This window comes from Cibotium barometz, chromosome 54 (assembly GCF_041138505.1).
Source record: "Cibotium barometz isolate CiBa-2024 chromosome 54, ASM4113850v1, whole genome shotgun sequence".
Lineage (NCBI taxonomy): Eukaryota > Viridiplantae > Streptophyta > Polypodiopsida > Cyatheales > Cibotiaceae > Cibotium > Cibotium barometz.
Genome location: NC_141099.1, coordinates 38,809,894 through 38,834,045, shown reverse-complemented (window position 1 = coordinate 38,834,045; position 24,152 = coordinate 38,809,894). Strand labels below are relative to the sequence as shown.

General features: G+C 44.6%; 1 protein-coding gene across 2 annotated transcripts in view; it reads right to left on the bottom strand.

Annotated features, from left to right (window-relative positions):
- Positions 1–9,718: 9,718 nt before the first annotated feature.
- Positions 9,719–24,152, bottom strand: part of LOC147608131 (uncharacterized) — a 29,995-nt gene continuing 15,561 nt past the window's right edge. Inside the window, exons 2-3 of one of the 2 annotated variants that reach the window (XR_015264601.1) lie at positions 10,770–10,885; positions 9,719–10,679 (exon numbers count right to left, since the gene is read on the bottom strand). Coding sequence is in view for 1 of the 2 variants with exons in the window: in XM_086789913.1 (XP_086646039.1) it covers positions 10,111–10,679; positions 10,770–10,929 (729 nt within the window). In the remaining variant the exon portion in view is untranslated. Of the gene's footprint in view, positions 10,680–10,769; positions 11,518–24,152 lie in introns of those variants that run through there. The other variant, XM_086789913.1, reaches the window with a different exon arrangement.

Below are 24,152 nucleotides of genomic sequence, written 5' to 3'. Positions count from 1 at the left end.
TGGGTTCATTGCATCCTAAAGGATGATAAACAACTAATGATATGTGAGTATTGTGAAAAGTATAGAATGAAAGAGCCTTGGGGTATTGGAGATGGGTGCACTACTATGCAACATGATGCTATCGTAGGTCATTTACCTCATAGTGATGTGCATAGGATTGCGGGGCCAAACTAGTTATGTGATGTGGAAAAACAAGCAAAGCCTATTCCTGTGCATGTTGCCAAGATAGAAACAAAGCTCCTGTGATCACAACAATGAAGCTTATGTATTTCATTTCTGAAAGGGATCTTTCTATTGCCACTTATGAAGACCTATGTGAACTTGCTTTGTTACTTAAGGTTCCAAACATGCCCCAAAGTAGAGGATACGCTTCATACACAAGCTGTTCTTTTGGCTATCAATTTCTTGATGCCTTTGCGACACATTTGCTAGAGATGCAAACAGTGTGTTTCAAGGATAGTCCATACTACTCTATCATGCTTGATGAGCTCGTAAAGATGGGGGATTGGACTTACATTTGATTGTTAATCCATGCCCTTATCTGCCAGCAGCTCTTTATATGTAACTCCCAATGTTTTGTGGCTGGCACAGAAGCAGCAGCAAGATGTGCAGTGAGAGAGAGAGGGAGGCCCTGAGAGACCTCGAGAAGGCCAGCCGTCTGAGCTTCCCCTCATGGACGGGTTCAGATTGTGACGGTTGGCACGGCATCACCTGCTCCCATGATGGGCGGGTCACCCAGGTGGAGATCACCACAGGCCTCATGAGATCACCTACTCTGGGTGTGGAGATCACCACAGGCCTCATGAGATCACCTACTCTGGGTGTTGAGATCTTCCATCGTCACTTGCGAGTTTAGTTTCATTGGCGGTGCTTGAGGTGAGGGAAAGCTGTTTCCAGGGTTCAATTCCTCGGCAATTTGGTCTGTTGAGGAACTTGAGCAAGCTTTCCATTGTTCTGGGATCAGGCGGGCTTGACGGAGACATCCCCCCCGAGCTTGGAAACCTGTCCCGCTTGGAGTATCTCGACCTCCATGGAAATTCCTTCTGGAATATCCCTCCACAGCTAGGAAATTTGACACGCCTGGAGTACCTAGATCTCAGTCAGAATAGCTTCTATGGCGGTATTGCCCCGGAGTTGGGATTTTTGATAGGTCTGACACACCTCGATCTCAGTCAGAACCGCCTGTACGGGGCACAATACCCCTGGCCCTAGCGTCCTCAGAACGCCTGATTCACCTTGACCTTGGCCTAAAAGACGTTACTTTTGGCAGAGCTCAGAGAACAGATGATTGGAGTCGCAATACTTGGACTTCTCGGGAGTCCAGCTCCCCCCTCAGTCCATGCCCTTCTGCTTTGATGCTTTTAATCACAATCTTCTCCACCTCGACATGTCTTCCACTGGTCGTCTTGACGGCACCTCCTTGCTAGCCTATGCTAATCTCTCTTAGAGCCTCCAACCTAGCTTACCTCTCGCTATCAGAACGTTTAGCTCGCCAGAGGCCTTATCCATCTTCCAGCTTTTCCTCCTTGTTGGGTCCGAACGTTTAGCTCGCTAGAGGCCTTATCCATCTCAGACAATGGAGGCATCCCCGATTGGATCGGAGATTTCAAAAGCCTGCGGGCTCTTGATGCCTCGGGGACCTTCCTGCTGTCAGGTGAGAGACCACCACTTGTAGCTAATTTATCCACCCTGCAATCATTACAGTTGAGCAATAATCTTTTACATGGGCCCATCCCAGCATCTGGTATGTGGAGGGAGCTCTCACTCCTTGACATCTCTTGGAATAAATTATCCGGCAAGCTGCCTGATTTTCTTGGAAAGCTAACCTACTTTCAAGCCAATAACAACAATCTTTCAGGACCATTGCCTCCCAACCTTGGTAACTGGACCAGGATCCGTTATGCAAATCTTGCCAACAACAGTCTCAGCGGCATCATTCCGGCTTCCATCAGCAACTGGACACAACTTGGGCACCTTGATCTCAGCCACAATCAGCTCACTGGATGCATTCCAGATTCTCTTGGGCATCTTCACAACATTGGCATCGTTGTTGCACCTGCTGATACTCGACTCCAGGCTTCATTTGAGAACAAGGTGGTTGCTGGAGTCGAGTCTGAAAGTTTCTCCATGGAGAATCTCGTTGCTTTGCTTCCTATGATGTTTGGGTTGTTTCTCCATGATGTCTGGCCTTGGCCTCTCTAACAACCAGCTTTCGGGTTTCATTCCCACATCTCTTGGAAATCTTTCATCTGATCAATCTGAACAGCTTCAATCACTGGATCTTTCTAGGAATAGTCTCTCTGGAGCTATGCCATACAGTGTCCTGATGATGAAGGTGAGGTTCTTAAACTTGTCTATAATGAGCTTTCACCAGGGAGTATTGCCAGTGAGATCTGTAATTCAACTGCTGCTTCCTACCTTTCCTTGTCCAGAAACATGTTGAGAGGGAACATGCTAAATTGTTCCAAGGAAGATACCAAATTCCCTTTGTATCTGGATTTATCTCACAATCTAATCTCTGGTGGCTACAACATTCAACCATGACTGTGTTCTGGCTCAAGCTTGGCAACAACAATCTTGAAAGCTTGCAGTGGACCGCAAATATTACGGGCAAAACTGCTTGTAGGAGGGCCACACGGTTTGGAGCTTCACAATAACCAATTCAAGGGGGGGATGCCTAGTTCTCTGAGGAATTTGAGCGAGCTGGAGCTACCGGATCTGAGTCAGAATAGTTTAAATGGAACGATTCCGAGCTGGATTAGTGCAGACTATTTGCCTTCCTTGCGGGTGCTCGGACTGAGAAACAACAGGCTGTATGGATCCATCCCTACTGGTCAGACCAGCTTCTCCAGACTTCAAATCCTCGACTTGGCAAACAACCAGCCATCGGGCAACATACCCTCGGGTCTCTCTCATCTGCAAGCCATGGTAAATCCCATCCCTGAGGACGATGAGGGATCGGAGGATCTATACAGGGATGAGATCACCATTGCAATCAAAGGAATCCAGCAGGAACTGGTTCATATGCTGACTGTCTACACAATTTTGGATCTGTCTTCAAACTGGCTGAGTGGTGAGATCCCAGGGGAGATAGGGGCTCTGCGCGGCCTGGTCTCTTTGAATCTCTCCCACAACATGTGGGGCTCCTTTACCCAGAGCATGCCCCACTAGCTACCCCCTGTAAAGGAGCTGCCACCTGCTGCATCTAGCAACACCCAATCATGAGGCCAAGTCTAGTTTGCAACACTATTTTCCATTGCCTTTCTTGATTCTAGGTTTCCTTCTCGGATTCCTGCCTACTATCTTCCTCGTTAACTATTTTGTGCCTTGGAAGCGCTTCTTAAGGTTTCCCATAAGGCCTTTTGGTCGTCCTACCCCAGACAACATTGAGTATCCATACAAGAACTTTTATAGACAAATTCATATATAAGGAAAAAAAATAATATGAATGCTTTAACTTTTAAGAGTTTTAAAGTATGAAATTTAATTCATACAAGCAAAGTATTAAACCAAGTTTTTGGATGTATTAAACCAATGTTTTGTACGTACCGAAAAAAGCATTTTAACATATGAAATTTTTTTCATATCCGAGAAAAAAAAACAATCAAAGGTATGAAAAAATGATCATTTATTTCGTACATATGAAAAAAAATTACATGTTAATCTAAACATATGAAAAAACCTATAAGACCTTTCAAACATATGAAAAGACTACAAGTTCTTTCAAATGTATATGAAAAATAAGTTTTTACTCAAACTTATGAAAATTTTAAGTTTTCGGATGTATTAATAAAGATGTATTCTCACATTCATATAATCCTATTTCACATATGCAAGGCTCATAGATACTAATATAAGGTGTATCCTCACATTGAATATTCAATTTAACTTAGAAGAGCATGCTATTTTCAACGTTTATTTTCGCCAATTATTTGAAACAATTAAAACGCTTACAAAACATTTGAAAAATGCCTTGTCATTTCTTAATGTAATGTGAAATTTTGAATATCTTTAGAAAAATTGATTGTGATATTTTGTAAAACTCAATTCACGACCTCACATAAATAATATACTAAAGCTAGAAATACAAATATCTTAATGTTCCATATTAATATGACCACTTTTCTATAAAAAGAAATGGCTACCAATTTAACATCTACCAAATGTCAAAAAGGATCATGATATTAGTTTATTTTTTTTCTAGTAGACGTGGAACCTTACCCCACAATCCACACACACATTCACATACCACAAGGAGGCACCTTCCTTCCAAATATTGGCCAAATTTGACACTAGATCATTTGGGCAAGAGCCACACAAACCTAAGCACCCACCATGAGCCTCGAACAAGAGCCCACAATGATAACATGGGTGGAGCTACTTCACCAAAGTACCCCTGGTGTAAAGGCAAGAGCCACAATCAACACGAACACCCCCAAAGCACATAGATGGTGTTTCTCTCAAAGAGGCTAGAGGAGACTTGAATTCACGATCTTTCAATTCTAAGCCCAAGACTTTACCACTAGACCAACTTTCAACGACCGATATTAGCTTATTTACCGCAATATACAAACTTTTTATAGCTTTCTATGTAAGAATATTCTCAATGATATAAAACACACTAACATGTCTCTAAATCAACTAGAGTGTTGTAGGTATTTCATTAAAGGTAGGTTGATTTCAAAGGATGCATTGTAGACAAAGTTATGGGGCCAAGAATGGAAGACAACATTCATCTCAATAGTGAGATATCCATTGGCTTTGGTACATAGCCTTTACGCCTTTACTTTACTAACCTTATAACAATGATAGTTCGGACCTCACAATTTTACACTACATCAACTACTAAGTCTACCCACATTCTATGACAAAGGATCCACCATAATTCCTTCTAATTTTGTAAGATGCCAATTAGATTGAAGTAAACACATTCAAATAGCTTGAGCATCTAGACACCAATATAAGCACTTTATACTTGCTCTATTATGTTTCAGTTTCTCACATATTGTTTGTCCACAAATGTATTTCTTGATTGAAACCCAAGTGCAAGACATTCTATTACAAACATATTGCGTTTTGGCTAGAAGCATACACAAGGTTACATCTAGTCAACAGCAATACTCTAATAACCTATTAGATTCAAAGAAGCTCCAATTCGCCATTAGAAAATCCAATGCCATATATGCATCATCATGTTAACTAATACCAATAATCATGGGTTACATCAAAAGTCAAAGCTTTTAAGATCTACATAATATAGGGTTACAAACGAATCGAGGAATGAATTGAAAAGACAATTTAGAGTAATCAAGATGCAAGTGTAAAAGAGATTGCATCTTACAACGGTCAACAACGAGCTTACGGTCTCCATACTCACAAGTTTTCAACATGCGCTTACATTACACCCCTTCTCAAATCAATTATACTGGGCATTGTCCACGCTGCAATGTGCCTTCTTTTCTTCATGCTAAGCTACTAATAGTGATCCTCTTATTAAATGTCATATTATTTTTCATCTAGCTTCACGTGATCTTGCTATGATCACAGTTGGCTCAAGTTTCCTATGCAAGTCTTTAGGAGACCATAATTTCATGTGGTTCATCTTTGTAGAAAAGCTTTTCTTTTGAAATCCATAAGTCTTATCAAAGGTCTCAACTTCTCTCTTGCAACTTAATAGAAGATATATAAACCACTTTGATAATTATTATATCAAAGTAGAGAATGGATATCCAAATAAATGCGGTCACAAGATCAAAAAAACTTCCTCATCATGATATGTGCACATTTACAGAAACAAAAACCTACAATTCGAGGTTTACATTTTCCTTATGTGAGCAAATGTTTGATGTGGATGTCCCTGACAAAAAACTTAGAAAATATGGTCATGAAAACCATGTGATGCATAAAGTGTACTTTTTTAGCCCCATCAATCATACCACCAACAAAATCCTTAATGAGGATTTTCATAACAGTACTACATATATTAAATTCCTTTGTCTAGTTCTCTACACAAGATCGTTTGTTAGCTTATGATCAAAACTAGTGAGCTTTTTTTTGCAAACAAGAGGAAACTAGACACGCAAAATACTAGATCCGAACAAATAGTATTCTTTGTTTGATAATCAGAGTGATTATCAATTCAAATTGTCATCTTCGTTGTTACTCAACTCTCTCTCTCTCTCTCTCTCTCGTCGTGCATTCTCTTTCAAGTTATTAGAGCCATAGGCGCCTCGCAGGCAATCTCCTGGCCCTGGTTTGGGATGTTATGTCAGTCTCATGCTCACCCAACGTTACTCAACCCCCTACCGATGGAAGATTTTGCACCTTCTCCTTTGAGCATCGTGATTCTTTGCTTGGCTCGGCTTTGCGGCCTTGCTAGGTGACATCTCATTTTGTGGAAGTCCTTGGCCTACCTCTCTGCCTTTTCTGATGGGTGTGTTTTACTGTGTGTCTTCCTCCTAAATGTCTCTGGTAGCTTTGCTTTCTGAATCTCTAAAGTTGGATGGTTCAAATTACCCCACTTGGAGTGAAATACGTCTTGATGGATTCTGTTCTCAAGATTTAACTCCATGCGGTCTTACATTAATCACCTCAAGGAACTTCCGAATTATTGACAGTGGTTCAACTCAGCATATGAATTTCACATTTGAGGTGCTTCTTGATTTCTCTAATTGTTCATATTCAGTTGTCTTTATATGCATGTCTCCTCCTCCTCCTCCATCCCTTCATTAAGCTTTTCTCAGATTATATCTAAGGGATCGACGACATGGAAACCTTCAATGAGACAACAATGATGGACGTGTAATGGGTTGACATGATGAACCCTAACCTCGCACATGTTTGGCATGCATGTACATGTGCTAAAGCTCCACAAGGAGGGTTTTGAAGACATGTGAATGCCTGTCTCTGCATCTCCCGGGCATTCCAGCTCTTGAAGCCCCATCTGAAAAGGGCTCTAGATGAAAAGATGCATGCTTTGATGCAAAAGCCTGCAAACCTATGAGGGCAAATTTGAGATTCACAACAGTAGTAGAGGCCAGTATGGACCGCATATAAGAGATGATATGGATCATGCAAAAGTAAATGGAAAACTTCTATGAGGGTATGGAAGATAAAAGCCTGTATGCCCTGCTCTTCTACAAGGATATTGAAGAAAAAGCTTAGAAAAAGCTTTGCTGAGCTTTTGTGAGTGTAGGTGGAGAAAGGTATCTGTGAAAGGTGTATGACAATGCAATTCCCTTGTGTTTCCTTCATCCAAATGGGTTATCCTGGCGTGGAAAGTGTCCAAATGGAGAGGACGTACGTTTGGAAACTGTCTTTTGTACATATACACTGTGCAGTATAAAGTTGGGATAAGGATCTAGGCTTCCATGATTCACAAGCCCTTAAAATGCACTACCACTAGAAGGACCTCCTCTCCTTATCTACATTTTACATTAGCAATGTTCGTAGTAGGTAGTCATTCTACAGCTGAATTGATGTGGAAACGCTGCATACACTACAATACCATCTTAAACAGAACAATGCCATCCTAGGCTCTGGTTAAATTTAAAGGTGCTAGTAGGTGGGCCCATACCTGCCGGTCACCGAGTGCAAACTTTTGTGCTGTGTGTGTGAGTTGGTGGCTTCACTCACAAAACTAATAAGAAAGAGAAGCAAAATCTATTTAAAAAATGGAACAGAAACAGATATTTTTGGCGTTATAAGTAATATTACAATCTTAGTTACTATTTATATATTCTTTGGCAAATCTGATTCTCAGCTGAAGTGAATAGTGATGATAGTGAAATCGCAATGTATTACATACAGGCTATATCCATCAAAGCTAGAGCTATGTACAATGAAGGTGATACTAGCTTGACCTATTGGACCTATTGGACCACCCCAAACATCAACATTTTTGGTGATCTGAGATGGGTCATTCGTCAGGAGACACCAGGAGAAGACCCTTAACTAACAAGCCAGTGTTGTACAATCAACTATGTGAGAGGCTTATGTGAGAGGCTTACAGGATGTTGAAGGGGGACACCCTTGACCAACTTAGAGTTGTAGCTTGTCACAAGCATCACACTGTCACACTGCATATGACATTGGGAACTAAAAATGGTTTCACTTCAGCGCTCAGGTACTACGCGCTTACGTTTGAGCTGGAATGCGTAAGGCTGAGCATCGTGCGTGTATAAAAAGTTGTATACACAAGAATCCTTGTATCTTCAGTTCTTTTATCTTGTATAACATATTACTTATATCAGAAGCCATAGCTATGATGTATATGGGTTAGTCAAGTGTTCATGCATTCACAACTCTTGCATGTGTAGTACAATACATACCATGCACATGCACATGTTATGCATGTGTTGTTTGTGAAGAGGACTCTACTCCTAACATGTATTGTTGACAAAGTGTGTGATTTTTAGTATCTTACCTTCATCCACCATTGTGCCTATGTTCAACATTAACACACCAAACTCCCTTGTGGGAGAGGTAGTCATGCATGCATGCAGCCATTCAAAAGTAGTAACACATATATGCATGGAAAAACGACTCTTCAATCTGTTACAAATATGATGCATTCACGTGTTTACGTCCTTGAAGAAACACGTGTGGATATGCATGTGTTTGGGTCAAGGACTGTTTGGATTTTCCCTTCAAGAAACATAATAGTGCTAGGTTACAGAACATAATATGGATGATACGTATCAACCTCCATTCAAGAATTATATCACGAGTGGCAATGCAGCTTGTGTCGTGTACTCCTACAACAAAGTCAATGGTACTGCACATTATGGGGACGCGGATCTTCTATGTGGAACAGTCAGAAAACTATGAGACTTGAACGGGTAATTTTAAGTTTGAACCACTTAAAACAGAGGTTACCCCCTCTTCAAGATATGCACCACTTGCTCTCTGATTGGCATCATATGTGGGATCTACATGCATTTGATGTCAACACCCTTTCTACCTTCATTTCAATAAAAAGGTCACTCTTGCCAACAAGGTATCCAAAAGCATGCAAAATGCACAGATTTTTGATGTGAAAGTTGTATGATTATATTGAACATCACTCTGAATGACAAGAAAGGTTGGGAAGTTTACATCATAATTTTATAAATTTGCATAGAGAAGAAGCAATCAGACCTGGGAGAAGTACCCTTTCACTCTTCAAAGGAGTCCCACCTTGATCAACAAACACCTACACACACATTGTGCTAATTACCCCTTAAAACAAGAAATGAAATGTTTTCTTTTACATAAGAATGAAGCTATTCAAGCAAATCACCTTTGTATGATTGATAGTTCTCTCATCGTGCCGTCAACTTGAAGAGTTCTTCATACAAGAAAACACAAGTTAGATTGGGTAAATTACTTGCATTGAACATAACTGCTCTTTCAAAAGATAAATTAGACAATGTAATTAAATTTACAAACTCTGAAGCTCAAAAAGTAAGAAGGTTTGACACGTACCACTTCTTTCCAACGTATGCTCTGCCTGCGCTCAAGGTTGCCAATTATTACTATTGTTTCCTCTATAGCTTAGCTGTCCATCCGTTTACCACCTCAACACATACCTTCCAATCCCACCAAGTACCATCTTCCCTTGCTACTACCAGATCTCCTGTATCCAAATCCTTGCACAAGAATCCTAATCGAACCTTGCGTGTTACTTCATTAACCACCCTTACAATAGCCATGTGAGAAGTTGAGGAATCCTCAGTAGGCATTACAATCACAATGTCTCCTGCCTCCAACCATGGTGGAACACAAACAGGTCTTCCAATCTCTAATAGGCGGCTGCGAATTGTGAAGTCTTGCATTTCATAAATAATTTGCCCACATTGAATTCCGGACGGCATGAAGAAACATTTGTCGCATATATCATGCACATTTTGAATGCCCAACATCTTTTGTGAGTACTCGCTACTCCTAAGAATTCTCATTCCAATTGCTTCATTTATTGGAAGAACACTTAAATCATTGCCCAAGTTGAAGTACTCTACAGTGGCAAAGGCTTGAAGTTCTCCGAGATGTTCATGAGAGAGGACCACAAATTTTTGCAACCTGTAAGTTTGGAAAAAGTGATGTGCATGGCTACCCACAAGACCTCCCGTACTATAACATTATCTGCAACAACATAATCCCTTCAAGAAAAATCTTTGAGTAGCACATTTTGTAGCCCACCAATGCAGAATCCCTATAGTAAGTGCCAAGTTCATGATGCTCCCACAGACTTAACATCATGACTTTACGCTTTGAGGGACCAACCAATATTCCTTTCCTTTGCAATATACTTCTACATGGCATGGAAGACAATGACTCAGCTTTCTTTAATACCTCTACTGCAACTTTCTCTGATGATGCAACTAATATGCATTTATTATGCCATTCCTTGCACACAAATGCTATACTTTCATCACTTAGAATGTGTTGAGGTGCTTCCAACAACCTATGCATTTCCAAGACGCATTGCTCGTTTGGTAGCAATCCATTTTTCTCTGCATATAGCTGATTTTTAACTCTTGTGAATAAGAGTCTACTATGATACTGCATGTATGTCATCTCATTGCTGTGATTATTTGTGAATATTGAAAGATAGCTAGATATACTTCTTTCGAAATCATAGCACCAACAATTATCATGTGATCCATGTCGTAAACCATCATCTAACATTTTCACATTTCCTATCCAGAAACAATGCGAAGCACATTAAATTTTTGTTGAAATCTAATAAAGAAATTCATTCATGAGATATAAAGTCATGAAAACCATACCTGCAACATGTTCCAAAGGCGAAGAATTTGCTCCCTCTGACTCTTCAGTGAGAATACGCCATGATAATAGAAGCTTGCGTGCCACCTCTATATCCTTCAACTTCCATCCTTCACGCCTAGTATAACCATAAAATATGTGTACTATATCTGTGAGCAACATTCCAACACTTCTGAGCACATTAGGTATTCCTTCTACCTTATCTAAAATATATGGCAAACACCACTATACAAATTTCTGATTCTCTTCTGCTTTGTACAGTCCATGGTGCTTGGTTATGTTGTTTGGCCATCTTCCTGCAAAGACTAGTGTCTTTGGTACTAATTTTGAAACCTCTTTCAAAGCACCATCTATTGCTTTCTTTGTTTCATTAGTCGTACCCTAAAGCATTGTTTTGAATGTACTTCTTAAATAGGTTCAATGCAAGTATATGCATCACATCATAGACTAGATCGAGGCAAAGATCAAAGCCATATAGGTGGTATAACCTCCATAGACATGATTCTCCAAAAAGACCTACATTGGTCAGAATTTCTTTCTTTTGTTTCAATGTCCTTGCCCTCTTCACTTTTTGCAAGGCTTCGAGCATATGTTCTATTTTTCTTTTGGCTGGTGGATACCTTCCTTGATACCTATTCTCACCATAAACATAATAAGGTATCTTCACTTAGTTTTTGTGTAAGTGGTTGATCTCTTATGCACCCACTCTTCCCACCATTCTTAAATAGCCCAAGTTTAGACTGTGCTAGGTGATCTCCTGTCCATAACATAAGCATGCCTCTAAGTAAGCATGAGCCTTCATTTGATTCTTGAAGACATTCACTAATCTTAGAGCAAGGATAATTGAATCTAACATCCAATCCATCAATGAACAGCTTCTCAAGATCATTAAGCAAAGGCACAAGAAAAAGACCAAGCAAGTCTCCATGCTTTTTCTCAAGCTCAATCACACTAAATGGCAAGAAAATTATTGGCGATGGCCCTACTGTTCCTCGTTTTCCCCCATTTAGCACAACCATTTCAATAACACCACTATCTTTCTGTGTTGTGGAGGCAGCTTGAAGTCCATCCTAGTGACACATCAACGCAAAATTTCTTGGATCTCCCTATGTAAGAGGATAAAAAATCAGCATTCTACAATGCTTGCAAACATGAGAACAAAGAAAATGCTTTTTTAAATGTCTCACCTTGATCCTTTTTTTCTTATGAGAAACAAGTGTTCTACACCGTGAACAAGAGAATTTGTATTCTCCATCTTCATTGCATCCAATGTCCAGCTCTTTACTTCTCATGGTTGTCGGAAATGTTCGATAGAACATTTTGCAAGCTTCAATTGGGCAAGGAAAAGGAAGTTCCCAATATTTCATTGGGTTTCAAAAATCTTGATACTGTCGAACCTTTTTCCCATCCCAAAATTCATGTATCGCATAGGGCTGCTCTCTCATCTTTACCAAGCCATCTATCTCTTGCTCTCCACATTGCGAGAATCTCATGGCAATATGTGGATGATCGACACAAAAGTTGCAGTTGAGCTAAGATAGACATGTAATCAAAAGAAATCATATCTTTTTGTGGACTTTTACACACATCACATCTTTCACAACACTCTCCACAATATCTCTTTAAGCCACGACATGAGGATATGCTGGCACATTGACACTGTATTACCTCCCCCACATAGTTATCCTCTATGCTTGGGTAATACAATTTTGGGAGTGTTATTGACCGCCTTTTCCTACGCAAAGCTTCCACCTCTCCAAGGGGATCATTCCCATTTTCTTAGAAATTCGTAGGAGTTGTTCCATGTTTTGTGGCAATTGGTTGCCATTCAAATCTCCCTTCCATCCATAGGCTTTTCAGCCAACAGTGTTACTAATGATTTTCTCTTCTTTTGGCCAACACATTGTCAAATCCCCATAGGATCTCCTCGTAGAACGCTTGTCACGTGCATCCCGCACTTGGATGCCACGTAGACATTTCTGTACAGAAGGTGTAGGACCTGGGATAGTGAACTGGTCCCATGTGAGCCCAGTCCGGGACGAGTCAGCCAGGGATCCATCTCAGTCGTCCAAGGTCAGGTGTGCATTGTCCTGCACATGAGTCCAAGGTCAGGTGTGCACTGTCCTGCACATGAATCAGTGCCAGTCCGCGCTGTGAGTCTCCCTCTGGAATGATGTCAGATGTTCTGTGTGTCTAGTTTGCATCTGGATGCCAGACCTCTGTGGGCATATAGGTTTGCATGTAGAGATGGGGCCAGCCCATAGGGCTACCCCAGTGCGAAGAGTTGCACCCTTAGTGTGGGCATGGGGGAGGTGTAGAACCACCCCCAAGGGGCCAGGAGAGCCCAAGCCGTGCCCACCAGCCATGGCATGGGCTGGAAGGGCTGTCGGCCAGCTTTAATGCTGCTGGACAGGCAGCCGACAGGGTTAGAAACCCTACCCAGCAGGTCGGCCAGGTGTAGGGGCAGTCCCACACCCATGCGCAGAGTGCCCAGCAGCCTGGTACTGTCCCACACAGGCATGCGTAGAGTGGCCAGCATATTATATAGTGTGAAAGCATTTTATTGAAAAAGACCTAGTCGTGGGGTTTTATTAAGCTGGCCGACTGGATGCTAAGGGGAGTATAAATACTCCAGCCAAGAATCAATGAAGCCATCTCATAATTCACCAAGTGCTCAAGCAAAAAGGGGCTAGGACAGCCAAGAAGTTGCTAAAGCAAAGGGGTGAAGGACTGAAGGTCAAGGGCAGGATTCTCCAGCCAAGAAAAGGTCAAGTTTCTGTATTTTGTTTTCAGATTTACATCATTCTAATAAAGCAAATACACCATCCGTGGTGGGGGCCCTACAAAGGGTAATTGGTACCCAATACTGTGTCCTCTCCATCTCCCCTTTCTCTCTCTATTTTCTGCACATCTCCTTTCAGTTTGTGCGTTAATTCCGTCGCGAAAAGAGTGCTGATTTCTGAGTTTTGAAGTACCGATCCTTCTCCGAAGCTTCCGCATATTACAGTGGTATCAGAGCTCACTTCAAGGACAAAGATTCAGCAAAGAAATCCAGAAAATTTTTTCGCTCATGTGGTTGGTTTTTAGACGCCGGTGGACTACCCCTTTCGGAGTGACTCCTGTCCCTCGAAGGACGGTTGGTTTTTAGCCTCCGGAAGCCTCCGGAAGTCTCCCACACAGATAGTGGATGGTCAGATTGCGTTCCGGAAAGGAATTGCATTTTCCCGCTATGGCGAGTTTCGGCGACGAGAGAGAACCAGAACCATGGGACCAGAGTGCACCAGGCAGCCCAGCTAGGACACCCGGCTTGAGTGTCACAGACATGTTCCAGCAGATGATGCAAGCAATCGCAGACCAGACAACCAAGTTGGATGAGCAGAAGGCGCGGATTTTGGCTCTGGAGGAGCGTTCTCGCTCTCCAGCGTCGCGTTTTCCATCTCCTCCTCCCTCTCCTTCCGTATCCCAGATACCAGATCCTCGTCACAGGGACCCTCTCGCGGGGTCATAGCCGCAGCCAAGCTCCTTGCTTGAGATGCAGATGCGTGCATTGGAGATTCGACAACGAGAAGACGATGCCATGCGACGAGTGGAACACGAGCGTTACCTCAGAGCTTTGGACGCCAGATTGACACCGACGGCGCCCTCGAATCATTTTCCCGAGAAAATGAATTTCAGTAAGTATAATGGTAAACTCGATCCCACTACTCTGTATTCATGGTTACATCAATTTGAAGCTTACTTTGCCGCAGTTAGGAAAACAGATATTGACAAAGTGATCTTAGCTAGTTGGTACTTGGAAGGTGAGGCCATTCCTTGGTGGACTCAGTGGGCTCATGCCCACACCAGAGCAGGTATGGCAGCTTATGTGTGGGACGAGTTCGTCCGCGACCTTAAGCAGCGGTTTCTACCGCCCCACTACCTTGAGCAACTCGAAGACGAGTTCAGGGGAGCGCGTCAGAACGCGCAACCAGTCCTTCAGTTTGCCAATAAAATTTCGACCTTGTGTCTGCAATTAGGCTTATCTGATACGGACAAGAAAGGGCAGTTTTTGTATGGCCTGGACACGCAAATCCAATGGGAGGTGCGTATGTTTAGGCCAGCCACCTTTGAGGACGCACTCTCGCTTGCGCAGAGTGCAGAAATGAAACACAATGGTGGCAAGCCCAAGACTTCCCAGCCAGCTTCTCCCAAGGCTAACGCCTGGGAGGGCAAAAGCCAGAACTAGACGGGGTCTTCCCCAGGACAGAGCCCGGGAGCCTCTGGCTCCAAGAACTCGAACAATGCGTCTAAGCTTACTCCAGACCAGAAAGCGGAGGCAGGCAAGACAGGTGGCAAGTTGAGTGCTGAGGAGCTTGCTCAGTACAGGAAGGAGGGTAGATGTTTCTTTTGTCACACAAAAGGACATACTTCTCGGGATTGTCCGAAGAAGCCTCCAAAGGCCGCCGCCGCCTCCATAGCTTCCGTGGTGAGCACAGCTCCCACACAGACCCCAGCGGCTACCCCTAGTTCTTCAACCCCCGGTGCTTCAGTTGGAGCAATTATTAGCCGGGAGCTCGAAGATAAGCAGAAGGGCGCCCACGACCAGGAGTATGAGCGCAACGAATTGCTCAAGTCCTTTGGCTACATAGGTGGCCAGAGAGTCGTTGTCTTGTTTGACAGCGGCAGCACGGAGGATGTGATCACGGAACAGGCCGCTAGGCGTGCCCGTTTCGAGCTGACTCCGGTGGACAAACAAGTTGAGGGTTTTAGCACAGGTATGACAACGAGCGTCAAGTATGAAGCTCTAGGTGCTAAGTTAGTGATTCAGGGCATAGAGTTTGTGCGTGACTTTATGGTTGCCCCTCTTGTAGGAGGGGCCATAATTTTGGGTATCCAGTGGTTTCACAAGTTTCTTCCTGATGTCAAGTGGGACAAGCACACGTTCCAGATCGATCGGAATGTGTCAAACACCCCGGTGACCATTTAAGTGTGAGCCAGGTATTCCAAACTTTCCGCTCATAAGCCACTTGCAGGCTAAGCGAGCAGTCAGGAAAGGCGCACAGTGTGCGATGATTTACATCCAGACAGCCCAGACGGTGGCCAGTGCTTCCGAGAAGTACTCGGTTCTCCATGAAAAGTTCCAGAAGATTTTTCTTCGGGACAATCTCCCTCCCCAGCTTCCCCCGTCCAAACCGGAGGATCACAAGATTGACCTCCTCCCAGGCTCGGAACCCCCGAGCAAGTTCCCGTATCGCCTTTCTAAGGCAATGGAATCGGAGTTGGACCGCCAACTCCAAGAATTGTTGCAAGCTGGCTTCATCTGCCCCAGCGTGTCGCCATTTGAAGCACCGATCTTGTTTGTCAAGAAGAAAGATGGGTCTTCTCGGTTGTGTGTCGATTATCGTGCACTCAACAAGCTGACTATCAAGAGCAGATTCCTGATGCCTCGAATTGACTATATTCTCGAGAGGCTGAATGGAGCTAAGGTGTTCTCCAAACTGGATTTAAAGAGTGGGTACCACCAGGTACGGATTGTAGAGGGGGACATCCCCAAGACAGCCTTCCGTACAGAACGGGCCCACTATGAATTTGTGGTTATGCCATTTGGATTGACAAACGCCCCAGCTACATTTAACCGCATGATGATGCGTATTTTCCGAGAGTTGATTGGAGAGAGTGTGTTCATATTTCTGGACGACATACTCATATTTTCAGCTACAGTTGAGCAGCATGACATTGATGTGGAGAAAGTCCTTAAGTTGCTGGAAAGCAACGAGCTCTATGTCAATGAAAAGAAGTCAGAATTTTATCTGTTCCAGGTACATTACTTGGGATATATAATTAGTGTTGAAGGCATTCGACTTGATCCGGCTAAAGTGGCCGAGATTGTTAACTGGGAAGTACCTCAGACCGCTTATGACATTAGATCATTTGTGGGTATATGCCAGGCATATTCCACCCACATTGACAAGTTTTCTGATCTCTCGGCAGACCTCACCGATCTGCTAAAGGGAGTGAAAACAAGAAGGCAAAAGATTCGAATGACTCCAAGAGCGTTGGAGACATTCCAGAACCTCAAGGTGGCTTTGTCAGAAGTGCCTTGTTTAGCCCTTGCCTCGTGGGACGAACCATTTCAAGTGATCACCGATGCGAGTAACATCGCAATTGGAGGTGTATTGCAACAGAATGGTCATCCAGTAGCTTACATGTCTCGTAAGTTACTGCCCGCCGAGAAGAACTACTCAGTCTATGATCGTGAACTCCTAGCAGTTATACAGGCCTTGAAACATTGGAAACATTTCCTGTATGGCCATGACTTTGAGGTTCGCACTGACCATCAGGCATTGCGCTGGATTCAGACGATGCCAAGTGCACAGTGGAGTGATCGACAACACCGCTGGAGTCAGATATTCCAGCAGTTCGGTGGCATGATTGAGTACCTTCCAGGAAAGGCCAATCCAGTGGCCGATGCTTTGAGCAGGAAGGGACAAGTATCTGCGATTCAGACCACTAGACTTGACCTTGTTGGTACAAGACTAGAAGACATGAAGCACACGTACGCGGATTCCGAGGAATTCGGTACACAGTGGGAACAAGCATTGGATGCCACAGGACCATGCCATTTTCTGATACGCAATGGTTGGCTTTTCTACAAAGGCCGACTGTGTGTCATGAAGCCATTCCGGGCAACTCTTCTCCATGATGCCCATGACGCCATTACAAGTGGTCATAGGGGCATGAATTCGACTCTGGAGAAATTAGAACGGCAATACTATTGGCCAAAGATGAGGCGTGATGTGTTTACATATGTACAACGCTGTGACATTTGTCAAAAGGTGAAAGCTCCTCGTGGAAAGAAGATAGGGTTGTTACAGCCTTTGCCAATTCCTGAGGGTCCTTTCCAGGACATTTCGATGGATTTTGTCACAAATCTGCCTCCCAGTCCGAGTAAGCGTAATACGCAGCGTTTAACTATTGTTGATAGGTTTAGCAAATTTGTTATGCTTATTCCTTGCAAGGCCAATGTGACCGCCGAGGATGTTGCCCAGCTATTCATTCGGCATTGGTACCCGATTGGCGGGATTCCTAGGACCATAGTGTCAGACCGAGATGCCAAGTTTACCAGTCATTTTTGGACGGCATTGTTTGATAATTTTGGTACTAAGTTGAATTTTTCCAGTGCATTCCACCCACAGACAGATGGCCAGACAGAGATATACAACCAGTTGGCCTTTGATGTGCTGAAGTGTTATGTCCACGATCAGCAAGGTAAGTGGGAATTGTTTTTACCTTTAGTTCAAGCTGTTTTGAATGACTCTTTTTCTTCAGCTATTGGCAGGACTCCATATGAGGCAGCGTTTGGAAGGCCTTTCCAGTCGTTGTTAACCAGGACTTCGTCTTCAGTACCGGAGGCGAACAGAGTGACGGAGTCTTACCAGGAGATCCTAGAGTCCGTTAAAGACACATTGGCTAAAGCGCAAGAAGCCTACACTCGACAGGCCAATAAAGACCGAAGGGACATGAAGTTTTCGGAAGGGGATTGGGTGTATCTTCGGATTATGAAGCAAAGATTGAAGCAGGTGGGCAAGCGATGCCCAAAGTTGTCCTTCAGGAGCTTCGGACCATTTTCCATCCGGAAAAAGATTAATGAGGTGTCTATGCAGTTAAAGCTACCTCCGAGTTGGACTATGCACCATGTATTTCATGTCAGTTGGTTAAAGCCATATGCAGGTCCACCCCCTTTAGAGGTCAAAGACGAAGCGAAACCAGACATTATTGATGAAGCAGAGGTAATGGTTCCAGAACAGATCCTTCTGCACCGTTTCAAGCATGGCTCAGGCCGAAGACTACGACAGTTCCTCACGAAGTTTCAGGACCGAGGAACTCATGAAGCGGTATGGCTCGACAAAGAATTTTTCGAAGACTATCCGGCATTATTGACGGATTATTTGGAGGCTATGCAGCTTCCGTCAAGTTAAGCAGAAGGGGATGTCACGTGCATTCCGCACTTGGATGCCACGTAGACATTTCTGTACAGAAGGTGCAGGACCTGGGACGGTGAACTGGTCCCATGTGAGCCCAGTCCGGGACGAGTCAGCCAGGGATCCATCTTAGTCATCCGAGGTCAGGTGTGCATTGTCCTGCACATGAGTCCAAGGTCAGGTGTGCACTGTCCTGCACATGAATCAGTGCCAGTCCGCGCTGTGAGTCTCCCTCTGGAATGATGTCAGATGTTCTGTGTGTCTAGTTTGCAACTGGATGCCAAACCTCTGTGGGCATATAGGTTTGCATGTAGAGATAGGGCCAGCCCATAGGGCTACCCCAGTGCGAAGAGTTGCACCCTTAGTGTGGGCATGGGGGAGGTGTAGAACCACCCCCAAGGGGCCAGGAGGGCCCAAGCCGTGCCCACCAGCCATGGCATGGGCTGGAAGGGCTGTTGGCCAGCTTTAATGCTGTTGGACAGGCAGCCGACAGGGTTAGAAACCCTACCCAGCAAGTCGGCCAGGTGTAGGGGCAGTCCCACACCCATGCGCAGAGTGCCCAGCAGCCTGGTACTGTCCCACACAGGCATGCGCAGAGTGGCCAGCATATTATATAGTGTGAAAGCATTTTATTGAAAAAGACCTAGTCGTGGGGTTTTATTAAGCTGGCCGACTGGATGCTAAGGGGAGTATAAATACCCCAGCCAAGAATCAATGAAGCCATCTCATAATTCACCAAGTGCTCAAGCAAAAAGGGGCCAGGACAGCCAAGAAGTTGCTAAAGCAAAGGGGTGAAGGACTGAAGGTCAAGGGCAGGATTCTCCAGCCAAGAAAAGGTCAAGTTTCTGTATTTTGTTTTCAGATTTACATCATTCTAATAAAGCAAATACACCATCCGTGGTGGGGACCCTATAGAGGGTAAACCGTAATTGGGACCCAATACTGTGTCCTCTCCATCTCCCCTTTCTCTCTCTATTTTCTGCACATCTCCTTTCAGTTTGTGCGTTAATTCCATCGCGAAAAGAGTGCTGATTTCTGAGTTTTGAAGTACCGATCCTTCTCCAAAGCTTCCGCATATTACAACGCTCCTGGTAGAAGACTCGAAACCTGCAAACAAACCAAACAAACATGAAGGGGGTGCAAGCCTGACTCACCTCCCAACCTTGACAGCCGTGGGCAAGCCCACAAGTCTTGGCTGTCCCCACCGAGCTACGAGCTGAGCTAACTAGATGGACGTACCGACCAATCTCTACCTCAGGACGTTTCATACCGCCACGAAGCTACCTTCGCAGGCCTTGAGACTGTTGCCGGCCTCGGCTGCATAAAGCAGGTGCACGTCTGCACTAGATCCAGGCTCCTGACCATAGAGCTCTCACAAAGACACATGAGACCCTGTATTAACTAATGACTAACCTTGGCCACGCTTTTATAGGCTCTTGGCCAATCATCGGGCGTCCACACTTGGGCACCCGTCCATCCATACTTGGGTGCCCGCCCGTTAGTCTATCCCTAACTCAGCTCCCTAACTTTCATATGAGAAGGCAAATCCAATTCATATGCGATTGAACCAATCCGTCATGTAATACGAAATGGTCCACAGTATCTAAGGGATAATTTCGGAGATCGACTTGTCCGAAAGTCTCGGAATCTTTCGCAACTCGCAAATACACCATCATTCCTTCAGAGAACTCTCTGGGTGATTGATGTCTATTAGAATAAAATCTGTCTCTGTCTTGAGCACTTCTAGTAGATTCCTTCGCAACTTGTAACATTTCTTGCATATCTTGCAAAAAATTACGTACTGCATCATGTTGAAGTCCTGAAAATCCCACTGTCACAGGTGATCTAAGTTGAAAACCATACATAAGCATAAAAGGACTAAAACCTGTACTCGTATGCTTAGTACTATTATATGCAAATTCTAACATAAGAAGATAATCCTCCTATGAACTACTCAGATTAACTCTTTCAGTCTGGCCATCAGATTGAGGATGATCTGAGAAACTTAAATTCAAAGTTGTTTCCAACTTCTCAAAAACAAGTCTCCAAAAGTCACTTGTAAACTTAGAGTCCCTATCACTCACTATGACTTGCGGTAATCCATACAGTCTAAACAATTGCTCGATAAACTGCCTTGCTAATTGCGTAGCTATAATGGTCTTTCGGGTCAGTAAAAATCTAGCCATTTTTGTCAAGCGATCTACCACAACCCAAATAGAATCGTGGCCTTGACTTGTTCTTGGAAATCCGGTAATAAAATCCATGGAAATACTTTCCCATTTATTACCTGGGATTTGCAAAGGATGCAACATCCCAGCCTGTCTAAAGCGTTCAGCTTTATTTGCTTGACAAACTTGACACTTGAGAACAAAATCTTCTACATACCCTTTCATCTTTGGCCAATAAAAAGTGTGTTTCACTAACGATAATGTCTTGTGTACCCCAGGGTGTCTAGCAGAAGGGGCGTCATGACACTCCTTAAGAATCTTGGACCTAATCTCCGGGATCTGTGGTACACAAATTTTATCATTACGGAATAGTAAACCATTTCAAATCATCCACTGACCTTCTGCAGCCTGAATAGTAGGCTGCCCAGTCATTGAGTCTTGGTCAATCAATGAGCTCCCGTCTTGGATCTTCTGCCAAAATGGACCAAAATAACTATCAATCCTGTAAAGCCCTCTCAATGACTGAAATAAGTCAATAGTAATCTCGGTGTGAACGACAAGTATTCACCTCTCTAATTCGACTAAGCGCATCTGCGACACTATTCATGGACCCCTTTCAATAATAAGTGAACCATTCCACCAAGAGTCTTCAAGAAGGTACAAGCAAAGCGAAGCATTCAAGGTAATGCTTTTGTATACACTCCTCTTTAAACTTTAATTTATAAAACAATCCATTGACAAACAATTACTGGGTATAGATGTCACAACTCAAAATTTCCATTCAATCCTTATTTCTCACAAAACAATATCACCCTGGACTCTCCATTGAGACTAGCACGTCAGCAACGAGATCCAGTAAAACAGATTACAATAAGTTTCTCGTCATCATACATATATATCTTCCACGACATACGCATGGGTGTTCTTGGCACCGCGAGCCCGTGCATCGCCTGGTCAGAACCCTCCAGGATCCTCCTCAGGTGTCCTGGCACTTCACTCAGGGACCGCTTCGTCGGTCCTCGCCTATCGTACCGGAAGCACACCATTTTACACCCAGGCTGGTCACAAGACCTGGGCAGGTTTTTGCCGTGTGAGCCGTCCTTTGAACACTCCCCGCCAGCTGTTGTAACCGAACTTCCCTTAGAAAAACACATATACCAAATGCTTCCTCCAACATTCTGACGTAAGACAGTCCTTTAAGAAAACAGGGTTTCTATGCAAGTTTTTAATTTTGATTTTCTTTTTTCTTTTTTCTTTTTTCCATGAAAAGATCCTTTCATTAGTTATAAAAAAGCCCAATGGACTACAAACCCTCTCCTGCTCATAAGAAGGCAGAGCAGAGACCAATCAAGGCAGCTAGGGAGACTCTCCCTAGGTGCAGAAAAGTACAAATAAACTGAGAGGCTATATCATACAATAGGAGGGGGAAAAATCCAAACAGGTGGCCTGTAGTGCTAGCGGGGGTACCCGCGTGTAGAGTATAGAAAGGGCTGCTACGCCAAGTGGTGTGGAAAGCCTGGTGTTGCAAGATCGCTCGATCCGAGTCGCCGCGGATGCGGTCATACTGTCCTCGCAGGGTGTGAATCAACTCCTGCCAGATAGCCCGAACAGTCTCTGTTAGTGGCTCCAGTCTCCCCTCAAAAGCCCTGAAACAACGGGCTCTCCAGGTGAACCATATGGTGAGACTGTTGAGGAGCTCCCATCGTAAATCCCTCTCCTGTGTCCAGCCGGCTGTCGAGAAATCCGGTGAAGGAACAAGGTGAGGCTGGCCCCCAATGAATCTGATGGCCTGGCTGGCCTGCTCCGTCTCGCATCCCATAGCTAACCCTGACGAAGTCGACCAAGCAGCGGCTCCCCACGTATACATTCCCTCTGGGCCAAAATGCGCAGAATCCTCAGCCAAATCTGCTACGCCTATGGACAGTCCCATAGGCAATGTCGCTGTGTCTCCAATGGGTGGCTGCATCGGACGCAGGCTGGCGGAAGGCCACTGTAGACAAGCCAGGTGCCAACTGCAGAGCCCCTGTGGGCAACCAGCCACTGGAAAGCCGAGATCCTGCGTGCCTGTCTGCTAGCCCAGAGCCTGGTCCAAAAATCCTCCAAGAACTCCTGTGAGAGTCCCTGTAGCTGCCAATGCTCCGATGCAACTGGAGAGACCATCCTCCTCGCAGTCAAAATATGCCTCCCCAACCGAACACTGTACTGGAAAAAGATGATCTCTGTGGCCTCGGGGGACGCATCGTACTCGCCAAGGTCCCACTGGAGCCGGGCCAAGGGACGCGCAGCATATGGCCATATGCGCCAATCAGAGTCCACATCTGCAGGGTCTGGATCAATATGCCACTTCCGAGAAGCGATGGCCACTACCCGTATCCTCTCAAAGATGCACTCTGCAACCAAAGGTGACTCCGCCTCCACTCTTTGAAGTCTGCCCTCATCCTGTATCTCATAGTAGAGGCATCTACCATCCTCAGTGCAAGCTCTGACAGCAATCAGGATCTCTAACTATGTAAAGGCTCCCATCCACCGTGGGGCCGCTGGCTCGAAAGGCGTGAACCACTCCTCAGTGAGTGCCTCCTGAATGTCATCCCTCATAATCAATCCCCCTCTGAAGTGACTCAGCCTCTCTGCCTGGATCTCCTCCAGGAGACTGCAAAAGGCCTGTCAATCTCCAAAAATGCGTGCTGGGCTTGCCGCCAATGGTCCCTAGGCTAGACGAGGCCGAGAACCCAGCATATGACCCTGCTCTGTGCGTACCGCGGGGCTCCAGATGAGCGGTTGTCTGGCTCGCTCCTCATCACAAGTGGGAGGTCTCTGAGAAAGCCCTGGTCTCAGCAACTCCCAAGCTCGCAGGATGCTCAAGGCAAATCTGTCCTCCCATCCTCTACTGAGGCCTGTCCTCCTCATCTCTATGAAGATCCACCGTATCTTTGGTGCCCAAGTGCCCCTGCTGGGGGAGCTCTAGCCTGCAACCGCTGAAAAAGAAGCTCCTTCCAAGGCTCAGCGCCTGGAAGCAGCCCCCGAACAATAAGCTTCCCCAACAAGGCTCTACTCTGATTAGCTCGATCTATAATGCCCAAGCCCCCCTGGGCCAGCGGAAGAGTAATAACTGCCCAAGCAACCTTTGCTCGGGCCGGCTGACCATCCCGCCCTGACCAAAGAAAGTTCCTGATCAGCCTCTGTACCTGGCTGATGCAAGAGCTCGAGAAAATCCAGCAAGACGTGTGTCAGAATATGCAGCGAAAATGATAACCAA